This window comes from Armigeres subalbatus, chromosome 2 (genome assembly GCF_024139115.2).
Source record: "Armigeres subalbatus isolate Guangzhou_Male chromosome 2, GZ_Asu_2, whole genome shotgun sequence".
Taxonomy (NCBI): Eukaryota; Metazoa; Arthropoda; class Insecta; order Diptera; family Culicidae; genus Armigeres; species Armigeres subalbatus.
In genome coordinates, this window is record NC_085140.1 from 320,541,641 (window position 1) to 320,562,944 (window position 21,304).

Below are 21,304 nucleotides of genomic sequence, written 5' to 3' on the forward strand. Positions count from 1 at the left end.
TTCTTTTTCTTTTACCCTTCTTCCATTTCAACCTTTTGTTCCTTTCTACCTATCGATGCCTGTCGATCTTCTGTCCCTTTCGACGTTTTGCCTTTTCGACCGTTTGTCAATGGTATACTAATGTCGGCATACTATCAACAAAGGCCAAAGTTGTGAACCAAAAACAAACGGGCGCTTACATCCGAATCTCTTCACCTACATTTGGTAAACGTCAGAAGTATCATCGAACGTAATCAGGCCCGATAATTTGAAAACTACGTCCAGATCGGGATGATCAGCGTCCAGGGAGATGAGAAGCTTCTAAAACAGTACTAGTTGATTTTTCTTCATCGAAAACCTCGTCTCGAGGACGAGATCTAGAAACCGATCATAAGGCTGAGTTAAACCATTAAAAGAAAAATTATCTACCAATGCGGGGCCGAAAAGAACAGGTTAAGGGTTCCAATGAAGAAACCCGTCTTTCGCCGCAATCCAATAAAAGTTCGGTTGATTATAGTCACCCATTTGCAAGATAATGTCAATCAAACAAGAGATTTATACACCCCTGGAAATAACTATAAGTCATTCTCTAATGTTTATACAAAATGGTCATGTTTGAGGACCACAATCTCGATTTCTATTTATATTAGGAAATATTAGATTGAGGACTTGTCGTTCACGGGACCGGCGACACTGCATCAGTGATCCAAGATTATGCGAGTCCCGGAAGGTTAACAAATTGATCTATCGAAGAAATTCTTATCCATAACTTCCAATGCTGTGCTCGTCAATTATTAAAATTTGTATAATACATACATTAACACGATTAACGCTTGAGCTGTCATTTTGGGTTTCGCGAGAAGTTAATTTTTGCATAAAATCAATTCTTATTTGCACACATTGTCCCTTTTTTCAGTGAATTTGATTCACAGGTAACTATTACAATTCAATTAAACTTATTACATCCAATTTGTAGTGGTTTGTACCATGAAAGCAAATAATTTAAAGATTTTACCCTTACCCCCGGCATCAAACACTGCGGGGGAAGTGGAAAATGTTCTGATCACGCAATTTGTTTCTTCTTTTTATGGTATATTTTGAAAGCTGTGAATCTTAAGCTCGGTGGTCTAGTGGCTACCGCTTCTGCCTTATAAGCAGGAGGTCGTGGGTTCAATTCCAGGCTCGTCCCTTTCCTACTTTGTATTTCTATTAGTTCTTTCTGTGTTTCACGTTCTACCAAAACGATTCCTACTGTTATAACCTTCCACACAATCCCAAAACCTCCCGTGGTACCTATGAGAGGTCGTAGAGTTCTCTGCATCTTTCTTAAGTAGGTGTCCAACTAACCATTCTTCTCCTTCCTCAGCATTCGCAAGGACGTATTAGGACAGATCTCGACTATTGAGGGTGCATTGCTTCCATCTAAGAGATAGTGATTAGTCCCAAATCAATATCTGTGGTAACGGATGAAAGTGATGCTACTCTCATACAATAGTCTTGGCTTGTACCACCTACGAATTTGTGCGAATTGCTCAATGCTAATGCTAATGCTAATGCTAATGTGAATCTTAATATGCTCTTTCTTTGTTATCATTGTGATTTCAGTGGTGATTGGACAAAATTTGTATATAGATAAGAAAACACCTGATTAATCCACCTATCGGTATTGATGCCTTTCACGTGTTTTACATATTAAAAAAATGTATAAGTAAGATAAAAATAGCACTGATAGGTAAATATATTCCATACACACCAAAAAATTATTAATGTTACAGGTGACGTGATTGAAAAAACTGACACAATAATGCAAGACGTAATATGAATTGAGATGTATCTTTCAGTCAATTTGGATGCACACGAAAGTTTCAGTCCAATCGCCACAGTTTCAATGAAAAACAAACTGAAATTTACATCCATCGAATCCAAAGCACAGCAACCGGTGCGATGAACGTATGAAATGACAACAGACGCACCCAACACCCAAGCAGCCCACGGGTTGATGCAATGAACATAGCATACGCGGAATCATGTAGAACTTGTTTCACTTTGTTCTCTACTTCCTCATGAAGCGGTGATGGCTGGGTGGTAACGTGAGTAGCGCTCACGCGGCGAACCAATGTTCGATTCCCGTCTGGTACTTTATCATTTTTGTTTCAATAATACAGCCGTGTAAATTTAAAAGTAAACCTAGTTTCACATTTATCGTGACACAGTTACGCATCAATAATGATGCTCGTGGGTGTCGGTCTCGAAACATCTAAAATTACATGGCTTTTTCGAAGTGTGTAATTCACATTCACTTATATTTATACCAAGTTTTGCCGTTGAATGCAATTTTGTACTCGAACAAATTGGTTAAGTACAGGTGCTTAAAAATAGGAGATAATTTTGTACGTGTACAGACTTCACCTAAATTCGTTAAACTAAGTTGATTAGTTTATACCCCAAGGCAAAACCAGCCATCCACTAGCTATTACGAGAATTTATTCCTTGGAGACCTATTCCGTTAAGCCAATGAAATTATTCAACAAAAGATACTCAGAGCAATTATCATTTTGATTTTAGCTATATGGGGCCGTACACATATTACGTAAGCACTTATGGAGGGAGGGAGGGTTGGTCAATATCTTACGCTCCATATAAATAAAAAATCATTTGTATGAAAAAAATCTTATATGGGGGAAGGGGGGTCGAAAAACCTAGAAAAAATGCTTACGTAATATGTGTACGACCCCATATGTAACTACTCAACACAATTGAAGGTCAAGGTAACATGGGTTTCCACTTACCCCATCCCACTGGGTTAAGTGGAAAAACAACTCTTGATTTTTAAATCTTTTTCCATACATTTCGAGCAACCAAAATGGTATGAATTACCGCACAGTTGGTGCAAAATTGGCTGTTTTTGATAGCCATTTTTGATTCAATACATTTAGATCATTTAAACTGGTTTTACACTAGTTCAAACATGCACTATCGATTTTTCCTTTTCCACTTCCCCCAGTGTACCTTATATATAGAAATATTGAAACGGCTATCAGATAATTGTTCGGTACGAGATTGTACTTGCCTGCAATAATGGAAGCGTTTTGAACAAAAAATGAATCCGATGTTCAATAGTGGTGAGGTACCGTCGTGCGGGGCTTCTTTTGACAAATCGGGGGCTACTTTGGACATTTTGAAACAAGAATTTTAACGTAAATTACTATCAAATCGCCATTATTACCATTCGAGTGTCTTGTTAATAGTTGGATGCTAACTTTCTGTTTGAAATTTGGCATTTTTTTCGCCTCATTTTTTCAGAAAATCCAAAATCCAAAGTAGCCCCTGAAATCAAAAGAAGCCCCGCACGACGGTATTTTCAGCGACAATTGTCGATATAAATACGGTTTATTACATATCATGATTTCTCGATAACAGAGTCGATGAGGAAAAATGCTGAGTGCTGACTAAATTTATAATTCTATGTTTGGAATAATCATATCTATGAAAATGAACGTGTTCGGCTCCGCCACAAACCATTAAGCCATCTATATCCCAGGATTAGCAACGCATATTTCCAAACATAACACCCCTCTCCCCACTGGCTGATAGCCCTGATACTCACTTTCAAGTTTGCCGAAGGTGCACGGCGACGAGTCGGAGTACGCGAGCTGCAGGTGCTTCAACGATTGCTCGTAGTCTCCATTCACTTTGAGCATAAGCCCAAGACGCAGGTGGACCTCATTGGCACGCGTGAAGTCCGGACAGACGTACAGCAATTGCTGGAATGATTTTATCGACCTGGAAGGATAGAGGAAGAGAGGAAATACGCACATCAGTATTATACATGGAGACGAATATATCGCGCTGTGTAAATGGGTAAGCTTGAAACAAATGGGCCTCTACGCGTAAGATGTCTGGTGGTGCCGCGCTGAAGAAAGTCCAACACGCTGCTGCAGCAGCGGTTGATCGAGAAGCAAGCTGACAGTCCGCACCCGGTGCAGGTTGAACTTTGGTGTCTGTTTTTCTCCGCTTCTCTCTTCGTTCTTCTTTCGACCACGACGAGCCTCTACGCAAACATATCAGCTGGTGGACCTGTCAGAGTGGTCAAATTTGGGGTTCCCGCTGCGTTGCGGTTTCTACGCTGCAGTACTGAGCAACCACCGCAGTGCACTTATTTATCATCGTTTCCACAATGGGATGCAGCACTACCGTTTGCAAAGCAAAGAAAAACATCATAAAAGAAAATAAGCAAGCCAATAATTTCCAAAACTGTCATTCTCCCGGAAGCTTAATTGAAATTGATCATTTCTCGCCATAACCACAAGCGACAGCGATCTTTTTTATGTATGGCAGATTGCAATCGTCCGAAAATTATTATCATTTTGCACGTCTTAAAGAGGTAATTTAACTAGAATGATCATCGATTTGCATATAATGTTTGCTTATCATTGGGTTTTCAATCGCTTTAAAAAAAAGTTAGCATCGCTTAAAACTCCTACCGTGTCTGAAACACAATACCGTTCGTTCGTGAAAACATAATCCTTGAAATACCTGCTGCTTCGCACGGCGGGCACTCCCATACATGCCATCTGTCGACCTGACTACTCAACCCTCTACAGAAGCACAGACAGAGACAAGGATGCACACGTTGTTGTTCGGGTGCATCACAAACACATCGACCGACAATGAATGGTACACCTCCTAGGCCACTACATCTCACGCGGATGGGTCTCCCTTTTTAAATCCCTTGGATACATTCACGGCACGATATAGCTTGCTGTGGCAGCAGCAGCAGCAGCACAATCGAAGAGGATCGAACCGGAAAATGAGGACAGCCTTCACCTGCTCTTCTAGACAAGAGTGTTTGTACTCTAGTTTGGATTGCTTCGAATGAATGGTGCAAGGACAAGAACTAAGAGTAATTGACGGAACCGGGGGGAATCAGTCGTGTTGTTAAACAATTGGATCACTTAGCAGTGATATAATTTTTTATCGTTACTAATATATTTATTTGTAGAAAATTCTTATGTTTAATATGCTGAAATAACTGAATAAAATGATGAAAAAACGATAATTTGGAGAACGATCGAAAGTCGATCGTGTGAACTTCACCGAAAAAGTTATTTCCACAGATTCGTCAACAGTAGAACGTTTCAAGGGGCCCTCCTTAGCCATGCGATAAGATGCGCGGCTATGCTTCTCTGGGCATAAAAGTATCATCGTGTTAAGCAAAATATACAGTGTTTAATTCTGCAAGAACTGAATGAATATCATAGTCCTTCACCGTAAATGGTGCCATCTACAGGGTGCGGCATAAAATAATGCTAAAATATTTCTTTTAAAATCCCATTTAAACTGCTCCAAGCAATAATCTCAACATTTTCGAGTTCAGTTATCATTATAAGGTCCTTTTTTATTAATAATATCCTCAAGACGACGCCGGAGCTAGAACACGCCTTTCGAACCTAGTCCTCCGACCTCGAGTGTCATGTGCATAATATGGCTGATGTTAGGATCTTCATACAATCGTTCGATGATTTGAAGGTTCTTGCTTTAACATACGCCCCAATCGTATAACCCAACGGATTAAGATCTGGACTGCTAGGGGGCCACAAATCTTTCGACCAAAATTTCATGTTGTTCTTCAGCCATTGTTGGGTCGATTGGACATGTGACATGGCGCTCCATCATGCTGTAGGACAACGTTTGATCCTCGGAGAATTTGGTCCTTTAAAATACTGATAAACAATTCGGTATTGATTTTCACCCCAACATCAATGAAAACAGGCGACAATTTTAAGCCGTTGGACGCTCCCAAGCCAAACATCATGACACCAGACGGATTGGTTTGGAATTTAACCTTTACTTTCTCCAGAACATCCGGAACGGACATCAACTTCCCGGCTTCCGTTGCTTAGATCCATCATGTAGAGACATTTTAAGGTGATAAACTGTAGCCAAGACATCATGCCACCATAGAAATCTCATTTGTCGTCTTCTGGGCGAGCAACAAACTAGTAATCACTTCTTATGCGTACCTTTTTTCAAAATTGCAATAAAACAATTACAAACTCTCGTTGCGGCATTTGATATATATCGAATCCTATGATGAAAATAGAAGAAAGGAGTATGGAACGCTAGATTTCATATTCCGAATTCTCGCTTTGAAAAGGCCATTTCCAATCATTCCATAATGTTTTCTAACCCAGGAATGCGTGATCGAAAATGTTTTAGCCTTGAAAAGTTGATTTTAGAGGCTCAGTGACTTCGGAGTAAAGTTTCAGTATGTTATGCTCCATATTTTGAGAATTTTTTTTTTGTTTAATCCCCTTAAAAGTGAGATTTAAATTCTATTTCCTCCAATTATAAAGATACATCAATGATGTCTTCGAGAAAGTTGTAGAAAAAGTTCTTTTGCTATATAAACTTTATTTCTATCTGCTATAGAATTCGAGATATGGGTCGTTGAAGTTTTAGTTGTGACTTTTACATAAGAAAATATTCTGTAAATCCATCGGAAATTGTGATGAATAAATCTGAGCACAGCCGTTTCTTAGTTATGCTGAAATATAGGCCAATTAATTTTTATATATATAACAAGAAGAAGAAAAAATATCCATACATTAGCATTAGCATTGTTACGGTGTAATTCTTAGATTGGACACTAGTGATACTCATGTTTTACTTAAACTTTACTTTACTGTCAAAAACACTGTGCATTCCATAGGATCTTAAACATGTCCGAATTTTTCGTCTTAAATAAACGCCCGGAATATAAATAATTTTCGAGTTACAAGCAATAGAATAATAAAATGTTAATAAACTTCGATACAACGGAATAGGACAATTTTTTGCTGGTTTTCTGAAATATACAAATAATCGCAGTTTGAAAGTTCATGACAAATATCTCACCATATTTGTTGCAGTCAAAATTGAGCACAATATTGTCTTTATCCTTTGGCTCTGCAGACAGGGACAAAGACATCATCGCTAGCCTCTTTTGTTGCTTGTTTTTTTTAGCGACAATGACGAGCATGAGCATGATGACGGTGCTGGGTCATTGGCCGAATGAAAAGTAGAACTGAATAGTGATAAGTGAAAAATTAGAAGTGAGCAATGTAGTAGGTAGTAGAATTCGTTTTATTTTGATTTTTCTGTCTTTTTACTTAGTTTTTACATTTTAAGTGATTCAGCCTTATGGCCCTGCAACTTCGTTTAGTTACTTAAATCCTACAGATGAGCCTATCATAAGCATTGTTCTTGACACCCTTTGGAAGTGAGTAGTGAAAATGAAAAGTGAAATGTGATTAGTGAGTATTGAGTATTCAGAGGTGAGAAATAAGAAGTGATAAATGGGAAGTTAGAAATGAGAACTAAAAAGTAATTATAAGAAGTGATAAGTAGGAAGTGAGAAATAAGAAGTAAGAAGTGAGAAGAAAGTGTAAGAAGTGAGAAGTGAATAGTGAGAGTTAGAAATGAGAAGCAATAAGTGAGAACTGAAAATTGAAAAGTAAAAATTAAGACGTGATTGCCTTAGTAACCTCGCAGTTAATAACTGTTGAAGTGCTTAATGAACACTAAGCTGCGAGGCGGCTCTGTCCCAGTGTGGGGATGTAATGCCAATAAGAAGAAGAAGAAGATACTGAAGGCCAAGGATGTTATCGATCATTTAGTAATCTGGCTTCGATCATTTAGTAGTTTGTCAATAACTCATTCCAGAGGCTAAATTTAAAAATGTGTTGTATGGAGGACTTCTAGTGCAAAGGTTTATCTACAACTCTGCTAACAGTTCGTTGTTTGAATTAAACTGATAACGGAGTTATAACACTAGTAGCAGTAACATGATAACAAATGATTACATGTTTTGTTATCATTTAGTATTGAGTATAAGTATTAGCCCCGTTACTTCTTTAATAGTGGAATTCGAACATCGATCTGTTAAGGAGAGTTGTAGAAAAACCTTCGCACTAAAAGTCCACCATACGATACATTTTGAAATTAGACCTCTGGAAGGAGTTATTGACAAACTACTAAATGATCAAACCCAGATTACTGAATGATCGATAACATTCTTGCTGAAGTCGACTACCCACGATTTTTTTTTAAATATCTACAGAATATGTAGGCGATTATTTTGTGAAAATATTTTGTTATCTTTACAGACACGTATTTCGACCTCAACTGTGAAGCCGTCTTCAGTGTCTCGTACTTGACTCGACTTATTTTATAAATAATGTTGTTATAATTTTGATATGAAATAAAACTGGCCGAAGACACATTTTTATCGAATTATCTAATTATAACACACGTAGCTTTAAATAACAATCATTGATAGAATTGAGTTGTAATTTTGTTATGCATTCTTGATCGGGTAATCCCTTCTTTCAAAATATGCGTTTACCTGAAATAAGGCATCGGTGGATGTTTTTCCTTCTTTAGAAATAGACGTTTGCCCAGAATTATACGATTGTAGGTTTGATCCATCCTTCAAAATCAGTCAAAGTTTCCGAAAGTGGATTACAGAATTACCCTGTTTACAAATTCGTTTTATCATGTTCCCATTTTGGAAAAAAAACTGGTAATCAAACAAGCAATTCCGAGCAAGGCCGGGTACATAACCCAAGTAACATTTTAAGTTTTATAACGCTCTTGAAGACCATAATTTTCCCTGCAGCATAAAACAAAAAAGTTACTAAGGAAGACTAATGAAGAAATAAGAAGTAGAAGTATAGAAGGTATAATGTATAAGAAAGAAGAAAAAAGGAAGAATGAAGTAGGGAGAAGAAAGAAAGGAGAAATAAAAATAAAGATGGAAGAAGGGACAATAAAGAAGAAATAAAAAGGAAGAATGAAAAAGGATGTAGGAAAACAGAAGCCAAAAAAGGAAGTGAAAAGAAAGATGGGAGCAGGAAAGTAGTAGTAGAAACAAGAAAGAAGAAGGAAAAAGAAGGAAGGAAAAGGAGGAAGTAGCAAGAAAGTTAGACGAAGAGAGAAAAATAAGAAAGAAGCTAAAAAAGGAAGAAGTAAAAAGAAAGAGAAGGGAGCAGAAATAATTAAAAAGAAAAAAAAAGAAAAAAAAATAGGAAAAAGAAAGAAGGAAGGAGAAGGAAGAAGTAAAAAGAAAAATGGAAATGAGAGAAAAGAAAGAGAGAAGAAGAAGGAAGAAAGAGAGAAGAAGAAAGAGAGAAGAATAAGGAAAAATAAGGAAGGAGGAAGAAGAACACATGAAAAATATAGAAAGAAGAAGAAACTGACCTTCCACCTATCACCTCTCTTTTTTTCTTCTATGGCTCTACATTCCAACTGGAACTTGCCCTGATTTTCAACTAAGTATTCTATTAGCTTTTCCTCAGTTATAAACTAAAAGCTTTTTAATGCAAGCCATTACATGATTTAGTATCTTGTGTCCATTCAATAGTCACTGAATCCGCCATAATATAATAGCAACACGGAAAACATTTTGTTTTGGTTCAAGTGAAGCCATACTTACTAAAATGCCAAAACTTTTATTTGGACCGGTAGAAGCCATAGCGGTGAATAACTAGATTATGACATTAAACTTTCATTTCGTTGTTGTATTTACAACATAGAAAATGTCAAACTCTTCCATAACATGAAAAAATCCTCAAGTGCCTTCAAACATCACCAAACACGAGGTGCTTGACATTTAGAAGGAGGAGATTGCTGAATTGGGTCAATTGCGGAAAAAGGTCAATTTGCTGCTCACAATTCAGCTATTCATTTAGCTGAAACCATATTCTTGTTTTTGGTGTAAAGGTCTAAGCGGAGGTGCCCTTGAATAATTCATAATAAGATATGATATGAAACATTTCGCAACGTTCCGATTATTTACATTTGTTTTTGCGTGGGTATTATTTTGCGTGGTCCGTGGCTTTTGCTCAGAATGCAATGGTATGAACAATCTAACGACATGTATTGAAAATCGTATGAAAAACTTCTTTCTTAAGGTAGAATTGAAGATGCGAGCCAACAAATGGACACTCGCTAACTGTTAAAACAGATAAACACGAGCAACACAGCTAACGCGATGCTAATATAATGCTTTAAAATAGCATTGGAAATCTCTCCGAAGGTTAAAACAACTTGACTCCAGAGTGAACGAATTTTCCCCACTGATCATTTTGCCTCAGATATCTGTTCCTATAAGTTAAAATTTAATCAGATGACATCTATCATCTCATTACTAAACGCCATTCAAGCTCATCATGTCGATACACTTAAACGCCCTTTAAAGCCATTCTACTGCAAACACTTTGAGTTTCGACTCATTCAATGATGCCACCCTAAGTGAATGACCATATAGCATTACTTCGCCGTCAACTGTGGCATCGAAAGCCCCCCTGATGCTGACAATGACATAAATCTTCCTCGATCTGACAGTCGGCGTAGGATTGCTGCTCGGGGATTGCGGCCTATTACCACCCACAACCTCCCAACTCAACCTTAAAGCTGCGAGAGTTCCATCCAGTTTGCCATCACTCTCGCTTTCGCACTTTCCGCTTCGATCGACCCCGGCTCGCTTATGTATCATTGGATTCCTGTGGTTGCTCTGCGGCGGTGGATCACACGAAAAACAGCAACGAGCAGAAAAGGGCTCAAACCCCAAACAACAAAACAAACAGTGTCGGAAAAATCGATATCGTCCCGAATAATGATGATGTTGTACGGTTGGGCCTCTACACGTGCTCCAGTCCAACAACGCCTTTTGGCCACCCGCCCCCTGCCGGTTCTACCGGTGGGTGGTGCGAAAGCATAACAGGCGCGGAATGTGTACGCGTGTTCGCGTGTGGCGGAAGTAAAGGAACGGATTTTTTGGCGAGTTAATGCCAGAGTAGAAAAATATAGTAGGATAAGTGTACCTATTTTGGCCAAGTGGCATCTTAAGTAAGTGCCTAATTTGGCAAACCCCGAAAAATACATATTTTTCAAATAAAGAATCAGTCAGTCTTTGGTTGAAACAAATTTAGAACTACAATAGTAAAACGTATAAACTAAGTTGGAATTGAATCGTTGAATCGATATTTGTGGATAATTCGATTCGTTAGTTATAAATTGCATGATATAGGGCATTAAATGTACTGAATTAGCCTTCTGCTAATAGAACAACAAATATCCTAAAATAAGTTTTTAAATTGATTGGGCGACATTCTGTAATATAATTTCTATTTGTGTTATACTCTATAGTTTCATGTTATGTTTTTTTCACGTTTTATCATATTCCATTTCAATTTATCACTCGAGTAACTCGAGACTATCAACACAAACCCGCAAACACAATTGAGTAGAGAAGGTAAGAAATATTCGTCACATAAAGGGCGCTGAACTATCCCGGAAAAGATCGTCCCATGACTGGTCGACACGCGCTCTCCCACGCCACTCTTGACTCGCACCCGGTTCATTCGGCAGTTTACGTGGGGTGGATTCGGATTCCTTCATCCCAGTTCTAGAGCTTCCCAACCACCCCCCGTTATGTATCTGCGTTATAAAGCTGTTCTGCCCTTTTATCTAACCTTAACTTGCGACTTCGCGAGAATATGCTTTTGCTGCATCTGCCCACCATGGGAATTGGCTCTAAGTATTGGTAAGGGCTCGCCCTGCGGTATGTGTTCCTGTGTAAGTGGTGAAACATTTTGCTTGCCCAATGCTACAACAGTAAATAACAAAGATTAGAATGAGCTTTTTTCATGTGAACCATTTCGTGTGACCTAAAAGGCATTTATGTAGAAGGATGCTTGGTTGGATTATTCAAATCAACATTAATGTCTGCATTCTTCTGAATTCCTTTGCAAAATATTTGTTCACCTTTAAATGACAAATTGATAGATTGCGCTAAAGGGTATTACACGTTTAAAGTCACTGACGCGACGACTAGTCTGGTGAAAATAAAATCGGACAACCAGGCACACGAATAGTAAATTATTTAGTTAGCTGGCCCTGCAGGACGAATACCCTCTAGACTAAAATACTATTTTTTTAATCTAATCGAATTATAAGAAGTCGAGCCATATTTAAATCTAGCCTGTGCGAAAAGGAAAGTTTTTGCGTTCAACAGATCAAATAAAAACGAAAGCCATAAGTACCGTACAGTACACATGTTATTGCTGCTACAAGGTCTTTGAACCCAAAAAAGCATCCTGTAGGTTGTAAATGTAATTACTGGATGGTGTGTCCGTTCCGCGTAGAAACCAAATGGATTCAGAGAACAAGTGAGAGTGTAATTGCATACATCCGATCCGCAGGGCAGTTCTTGGTATTTTTTATTTCCTTTCTCTACAGCGCTGACCATATGGTTTGGTCATGCGAGAGAAAGTGAAATTTCACGAGTCGGAGCTTACATTAACCTGATGGGATGCTTTTTGATAGGTTGATTTAATAACCTTTGTGTGACTATTTGGATTATTTAAAAAGTGTTATGCATTTTAATGTTAACTTATTATGGTTCAATCATAAAAAAAAACTAATGCGGTTTCAAACAAAAATTCTCGACTTAGGTGCTTTTTCTTTTTTACCGTAGAAGCTTGTTGTAGCGCTTGTTAACCTTGCCTGTGCTAAAAAAAATTACGTTGTCTGTGCTCTGGGGTCATATTGACCCCAAATTGAAATGCTTTAACTTTTTTATTGTTTGGCCAATTTTGGATTTTTTTAGTCGATTTCGAAAGATAATTTAATCATCTTTCAGAACGTTACTTAAGATTGATTATAGATGGGCGGGTACCAAATCCTACCCATTTTGAACTGCAACTTTTCAAAAAAGTTATTCAGGGAGGCGTTTGCTTTGACATGATGCATTGGTTAGCTTAGAACGTGTGGCCGCTAGGTGGTGGTATATACACGGTGTCTCTACGGGGAAACATTATTTTTAAAAAATCAGTACACTCAACCCTCTTTTTACGGCAGTTTTTTTTACGTCACTTCGTTTTACGGCCTCCTTTTTACGGCACGTGACGTAAAAAGAATTTGAAACATTATTGACATCCAAAAGTAAGCCTATGAGAAGGCACTCTTAGAAACCCAAAGAACAAAGTAGATGCTTTATATACACATCATTTGCCTTCAACAATTGTTCCGTTCCAGGTCATCCAACCGTAACCGAGGACCTAAGGTCTACAAGCGTGGCGAAAGAGCTGTTATCTATTGTAAAAAATGGTTTATGCCCAATTTGATATATTACACCAAATTCCGTTCCAGGTCATACAAGAATTCCTTGGATTATAGGTCTTGAGGTCTACCCGCGATATCGAAGGGCTGTTATCTCTTTTATTAAATGGTTCATGCTCTGTATGATCTATTAAACCAAACTCAATATGCCTTAAGCAGCCGTTCCTTTACTGGTCATCCAAGAATTCCCTAGACTCCTCAGCCGCGGATTCATCCCATATATGTCCTCCGAGTATTTGTCTTTCACTTGCGTCTCAAATGTAGGCATATGTAGGTTCTAAGATCTCCAAATTGCCCTTGAGTTTGAATCAAATGGTCTGCCGAATCAACCAAGGCTTTCATAATGTCCCCAGCCGCGGTATCAACCCAATTATGTCCTCCGAGTATTTGTCTTTCACATGGGTCTCAGATCCAGACATATGAGATGTAGTAAGATTTGTAAGAAGTAATTTTCTCCAAATCGTCCTGGAGTTTGAATCAAATGGTCTGCCGAATCAACCGAGGCTTCCATGATGTTCTCAGCCGCGGTATCGACTCAATAATGTCCTCCGATTATTTGTCTTTCACTTGCGTCTCAAATCCAGACATATGATATTTAGTACCATCTCCAAATCGTCCTGGAGTTTGAATCAAATGGTCTGCTTAATCAACCGAGGCTTCCATGATGTCCCCAGCCGCGGTATCAACCCAATTATGTCCTTCGAGTATTTGTCTTTTACTTGGGTCTCGAATCCAGACATATAAGATGTAGTAAGATCTCCAAATCGTCCTGGAGTTTGAATCAAATGGTCAGCCGAATCCACCAAGGCTTCCGTGATGTCCATAGCTGCGGTATCAACCCAATTATGTCCTCCGAGTAATTTTCTTTCACTTGCGTCTCAAATCCAGACATATGAGATGTGGTAAGATCTCCAAATCGTCCAGGAGTTTGAATCAAATGGTCTGCCGAATCAACCGAGGCTTCCATGATGTCCCCAGCCACGGTATCAACCCAATTATGTCCTCCGAGTATTTCTTTCACTTGGGTCTCAAATCCAGACATATGAGATGTGGTAAGATCTCCAAATCGTCCAGGAGTTTGAATCAAATGGTCTGCCGAATCAACCGAGGCTTTCATGATGTCCATAGCTGCGGTATCGACCCAATTATGTCCTCCGAGTAATTTTCTTGCACTTGCGTCTCAAATCCAGACATATGAGATGTAGTAAGATCTCCAAATCGTCCTGGAGTTTGAATCAAATGGTCTGCCGAATCAACCAAGGCTTTCATGATGTCCATAGCTGCGGTATCAACCCAATTATGTCCTCCTAGTAATTTTCTTTCACTTGCGTCTCAAATCCAGACATATGAGATGTTTAAAGATCTCCAAATTGTCCAGGAGTTTGAATTAAATGGTCTGCCGGATCAACCAAGGCTTCCATGATGCCCCATGCCGTGGTATCAGCACAATTATGTTTCCAGGGTATTTGTCTTTCACTTGCGTTTCAATTCTAGGCATATGATCTCCAAATTGTCCTGGAGCTGGAATCAAATGGTCTGCCGAATCAACCAAGGCCTTCATGATGTCCCCAGCAACCCCAGTAACAACCTGCATAGCACAAGTCAGACAATCATCCCAATGAACATTTTTAGTTCTATAACGGTCATGAAAACCATTATTTGCTCTACATGACTTCGGTAAAATCAGCATAAAACTAAAATGTTTGTAGGGATGGTTCTAGCAATTTGATTGTGACTAAATTCGGCAATTCATATGGGCCATGCCCTTTTTGATCCATAGCACAGTGTTTTCTAACCCAGGAATTCGTGATCGAAAATGTTTTGGCCATGAAAAGTTGATTTTAGAGTCTCAGTGACTTCGGAGAAAAGTTTCAGTATGTTAAGCTCCATAATCTGGAAAAAAAATTTTTTGGCTAATCCCCCTAAAAGTGAGATGGAAATTCTCTTTCCTCCAATTATGAAGATACATCTTTGGTGTCTTCGAGAAAGTTGTAGAAAAAGTTTCTACGGAAAATTTTGCTATATAAATTTTATTTCTATCTGCTATAGAAGTCGAGATATGGGTCGTTATTTATGAACGACCACCAAAAAACAGGTTTTTCACGATACTTTCGTCAATATATTTTTTAGATTTTTCAAATGTTCTACAAAGATCTCCGTCGCGATAAAAAACATGAACCTTCCGAAGACAGTTTCTTCTTATTTTCAATATTGACGAAGTTATTGACGATTTTCGGTTCGAAAATGAGCATTTCGACATTAATTGCATACATGTAGGGGCAAAATGGGGCAGAATTTTATTTAGGTAATTGAAAGTATAACTCATGCTCTAATGGTTGCATTGCAACATATATGTGACATAGCTTGACATAAGTGCCGTATGAATATCTTTTTCTTCTTCTTCTTGTTATATATAAAAAACTAGTCGATCCGGCAGACGTTGTCCTGCATAGTAGGCGAAAATGCGCGTTCTGAGCTGTCCAATTTTAGTTATTCATAATTTCTCCACCCTTACTCGTGATTTTCGCATGAGAAAATGTCATATAAACCCGTCGGAAACGATAACGGACATATTTGCTGAAGGAATGTAGAAAATCTATCCAGTTGTTTCCGAGTTATACGGATACGAACACAGACTATTTTATTTTTATTATATAGATTAATTGGTCTGTATTGTACATAACTAAGAAACGGCTGTATAGATTTTCTTCATTTCTTCAGCAAATTTGTTTATCAACATGTCCGACGGATTTACAGAATATTTTCTCATGTAAGAAACTCGACCAAATTTGTAAAAAATATGAAAAATTGAAAATAAAATTTGTATGGAAATTTAAAAAAGGTAGATCGCATTCTCGCCTACTGTGCAGAACAACGTCTGCAGGGTCATCTTTAGTCTTTATACTTACGCCAGACCTATGATTTAACCGAATACAAAATTTCTAAATGATTATGGATGGATGTTTTACAGAACTGACATGAATTTCAAATTCCGCGGGAAGAAACAACGCGTATTTAAAAAAAAAATCATCAAAAAGTCACGTAAAAAGCGACCCCAGTGTATTTGGGCAAATTGTATTATTTTAGAAATCACCATACAGCCAGGAATGCTGATGAGAGGAAATGCAGTATCGGGTAAATCAGTAATCTTTATTGAATGGAAACTATGGTTAGCGACGCCTCAAACATCATAAGTTTAAATATAATTTTATGAAAGCAATTCGAAGGTACTTGTTTTACCTATTTACTTTTCGAAATATCCCGGAATAATAAAAAGCCGGTTTGCTACGTCTAAAACATCACAATATTGCAAAACAGGTTAACAGAAAAGTGTACCAAAAACACTTTAATAAAGAATTAAAAAAAAAAAAAAAAAAAAAAAAAAGTGTACCAAAAATTTTAGTTTATTTCTTTTCATTTAGAATTCTCTGGAAATACCAATATCCCGATAAATTGGTATTTCTCTGTAAAATATCCGTCGATTCGATAATCATTTTCAAAATTTGGATATTAAAACAAGACATAGGTCTGGTGTAAGTGTTATTATCATGAACTAGATGACCCCGCAGACGTTGTCTTGCACAGCAGGTGAGAATGCGTGTTGTGATATGCCTATACAAAATACCCACACAAATTCTAATTTGAATTTCTCATATTTTTTCAGTTTAAGTCGTGACTTTTACATAAGAAAATATTATGTAAGCCCATCGGAAATTGTGATGAAGAAATTTGAACCCAGCCGTTTCTTATTTTTACGCGAAATACAGACCAATTCATTTTTTATATATAACAACAAGAAGAAGAAAACATATCCATATGGTACTTACGGAAAGCTAAGTCACATATATGTTGCAATGCAACCTATAGTGCATGAGTTATACGTTCAATCTCCTAATTAAAATTCTGCCCCATTTTGCCCCTACATGTATGCAACTAATGTCAAAATGCTCATTTTTGAACAAAAAAACGTCAATAACTTCGTCAATATTGAAAATAAGAAGAAACTGTCTTCGGAAGGTTCATGTTTTTTAACGCGACGGAGATCTTTGTAGAACATTTGAAAAATCTAAAAAATATATTGGCGAAAGTATCGTAAAAAACCTGATTTTTGGTGGTCGTTCATAAATAACGACCCATATCTCGACTTCTATAGCAGATAGAAATAAAGTTTATATAGCAAAATTTTTCGTAGAAACTTTTTCTACAACTTTCTTTAAGACACCAATGATGTATCTTCATAATTGGAGGAAAGAGAATTTCCATCTCACTTTTAGGAGGATAAGTCAAAAAAAAAATTTTTCCAGATTAGGGAGCTTAACATACTGAAACTTTTCTCCGAAGTCACTGAGACTCTAAAATCAACTTTTCATGGCCAAAACATTTTCGATCACGAATTCGTGGGTTAGAAAACACTGTGCATAGAACTAAAGTAAATACGGCTTCAACTATTGTTCCATTGCAGATCATCCATGAATATCATCCCTCCCTGAAATATAAGCTTTACGGTCAACATGCGTAACCAAAAGGCTGTTATCTCTTTAAAAAAAACTTGCTCATACCCGTTTTGATGCATAGGACTAAATTGGATACCTCTTCAACTATTGTTCCATTCCAGGTAATTTAAGAAAGTCATGGAGTACTGGTCTTCAGGTCTACAGGATTATTATTTTTAAATGGTTCATCCCATTTTGATCCATAGATCCATATTAGATACGCATTTAACAATTATTCCACTCCAGGTCATCGAAGAAATATCTGAAGTCTAGACTTCGTGGCCGGGGACATAATGGAAGCCTTGATTGATTCGGTAGACCATTTGATTCAATCTCTAGAACAATTGGGAGATCTTACAACATGTTACATGTCAGAATTTGAGACGCAATTCGCAAACTATCCAAATTCCAGGAAAACTTTGAGATCTTACAACACCTCATATGCCTTGATTTAAGACGAGTGAAAGACAAACACTCGGGGAATATAATTGAGTTGATACCGCGAGTGAAGAAATCATGAAAGCCTTGGTTGATTTGGTAGACCATTTGATTCAAACTCCAGGACAATTTGAAGATCTTACAACACGTCATATGTCTTGTTTTGAGATGCAAGTGAAAGAAAAATATTTAGAGAACATATTGGAGTTGATACCACGGCTTAGGACATCATGAAATCTTTGGTTGATTCGATAGATCATTTGATTTAAGCTCCAGGACAATTTGGAGATCTTAGAACATCTCATATACCTGTATTTGAGACGTTAGTGAAAGACCAATGCTCAGAAGACATAATTGGGTTGACACCGCGGCTGGGGACATCGTGAAAGCCTTGTTTGATTCAGCAGAACATTTGATTCAAACTCCTGAACAATTTGAAGATCTTAAAACGTATCATATGCCTGTATTTGAGACGTAAGTGAAGGACAAATAATCGGAGGACATAATTGGTTTGATATCGCGGCTGGGAGCACCATGAAAGCCTTGGTTGATTCATTACACCATTTGATTCAAACTCCAGAACAATTTGGAGATCTTAAAACATCTCATATACCTGGACTTGAAACGCAAGTAAAAGTCAAATACTCGGAGGGCATGATTGGGATGATACCGTGGCTGGGGGCACCATGGAAGCCTTGGTTGATTCATTTCACCATTTGATTTAAACTCCAGGACAATTTGGAGATCTTACAATATCGAATATGCCTGTATTTGAGACGTTAGTAAAAGACCAATACTCAGAAGACAAAGTTAGGTTGACATCGAGGCTGAAGACATCGTGGAAGCCTTGGTTGATTCTGTAGACCATTTGATTCAAACTCCAGGACGATTTGGAGATCTTACAACTTCATACATGCAAGAATTGAAGACGGATGTGAAAGACAAATAATCGGAGGACAAAATTGGGTTGACACCGAGACTGGAGACATCATGGAAGCCTTGGTTGATTCGGCAGACCATTTGATTCAAACTTCAGGACAATTTGGAGATCTTTCAACACCTCATATGTCTTGTTTTGAGACGCAAGTGAAAGACAAATCCTCGGAGGACATAATTGAGTTGATACCACGACTTGGGACATCATGAAGGCTTTGGTTGATTTGGTAGACCATTTGATTCAAACTCCAGGACGATTTGGAGATCTTATAACATCTGCTGGATTCGGAGAGATCTTACAATACCTCATGTAAGACGCAAGTGAATGTATTTGAAAGTATCCTCACTATCAATAAATTAAGTGAAATACTAGAAATTTTAGCAAAAATTCTTTTTACGTCACATTCGATTTACGTCCCCCCAATAAGTGACGTAAAAAGAGGGTTGAGTCTGAAACACCCACCACGTGAAAGTATATGCTCTCCTCTTTCATATAGTGGGTAAACTAAAATGTTCTATCGGGGGATCTAGAACATTTTTTATTTTTTTCACTATTTTTGGTGCAAACTCCATAGAAATCTCAAATGATAGCCAGTTTAACTCCCCCCCCAAAAATGTATAGAAAAATGACCCCTGATAGAACTTTTTAAAAATGCACCTACGTGAAAGAGGAAAACCTATACCTTCGTGTAGTGAGCATTTTAGAGATACTGATTTTTTGGAAATAAACCTGTTCGGACAAACACACCGTGTATATGGAACCATTTTGAGCTTGAGCTTAATTGACTGCCCGAGAACTGCAGAGAACCAACAGATTTTTGCTTGGGACTATCACTCATCTTCAATGTACAAGTACCGTCGTGTGGGGCTTCTTTTGAATCCGGGGGCTACTTTGGATTTTTGATTTTTTGTAAAAAAACGGAAAAAATATCAAATTTGAAACAGAAAGTTGCCATCCAACTATCAACAAGACACCTGATTGGTGATAATGACAATTTTATAATAATTTTCGTTGTAATTCTTGTTTCAAAATGTCCAAAGTAGCCCCTGATTTGTCTGGGCTGTCCTGTACTGGTGATCTCTTTTGTTAGGTCACACTGGCGCCTGCCACGTCAGAATGCAAGTCAATGTAGGGAAGGGGGAGGAAATGATTATGTAATCACTCGCCCACTGCAAGCCGAATATACCTTTGCACTTGCCACGAGTTCAAACGGAGTTCATTGGAATTTCTGGGTTAGGTTGAAGAGGCAGAGGTCCGTCTTGGTTAGCGAGCTGCCAATGTTATAGATAGAAGAAAGCAACTGGTGGAATTTCTTATTGGAGCTTTTTTAGTTCATTTCCAATTCTAGCAGCTACTGCTAGGATAGTCAAGTTGAAGGTATAGTATAGAAATGGAAACGGTTTGGAAATCCATTTGCAGTTCTAGTGATTGCTAGAACATGACAAATATAGAGAAATATACAAAGTAGGAGAATGGCACGGACCTGGGATTGAACCCACGACCTCCTGCGTATGAGGCAGAAGCAGTAGCCATACGACTACCAAGCCCGTTGTGTATATGGAATCATTATTTTAGACTAACTCAAGATATTTCGATGTGTGGAATTTTCTACATTGTAAATATGCCTATCGCACAAATTTGAAATTTGTAAAAATTATGTCTTTAGCAAAGTGCATCTGGTAGGTATGAACTGTTTTGTGACAGAATAAATAATTTGGAATTTTACAATTAGGCGGACTACTTTGCTTGCAATATTTTTGCATGTGTGAAATATTACTCTACCTTGAGATCCTACGTACCTGCACCCAAGTTGTTTTTGGCAAAATTGTTCAGGAATACAAAGCGGTGCTCAATATAATAAGCACGTTCTTTCATTGATTATCTTTCAGAACAGGTCAAACCATCCGAAATTGGCAAAATAATAAATGTTACAGTGAACTCTCCAACTCGATGTTCAGTAACTCAATATTTTCTCTAACTCGATGAAATTCAAAGTCCCTTGAATCTTGCATACAGTGCTCCCTCCATAAGTCGATATCTCCCTTACTCGATTTTATCTACGTCGAAGAATTTTCCAATGCATTTTCACCTTGCAAACTTGATGTTGTCAGAAACAGTACATGCACGATATAATTAGAAGTGAAAAGTGTTAAGCGAGAAGTGAGAAATGCGAAGTGAAAAATAAGATGTTAGAAGTAAGATGTGAGAAATTCCAAGTGGGAAGGGGAAAGTGATAAGTGAGAAATGAGAAGTGCGGAGTAAGAAATGAGAAATGAGTAGTGGGAAGTGAGAA

The 21,304-nt window shown here is 37.8% G+C and overlaps 1 protein-coding gene across 2 annotated transcripts in view; it reads right to left on the reverse strand.

The window, feature by feature from the left end:
* The window catches only part of LOC134212668 (histone demethylase UTY), a 235,730-nt gene that overhangs the window by 36,660 nt on the left and 177,766 nt on the right, over window positions 1-21,304 (reverse strand). For both annotated transcript variants that reach the window (XM_062690716.1, XM_062690717.1), the window contains one exon: window positions 3,587-3,762. In XM_062690716.1, the coding sequence (XP_062546700.1) occupies window positions 3,587-3,762 (176 nt within the window). The remainder of the gene's footprint in view (window positions 1-3,586; window positions 3,763-21,304) is intronic.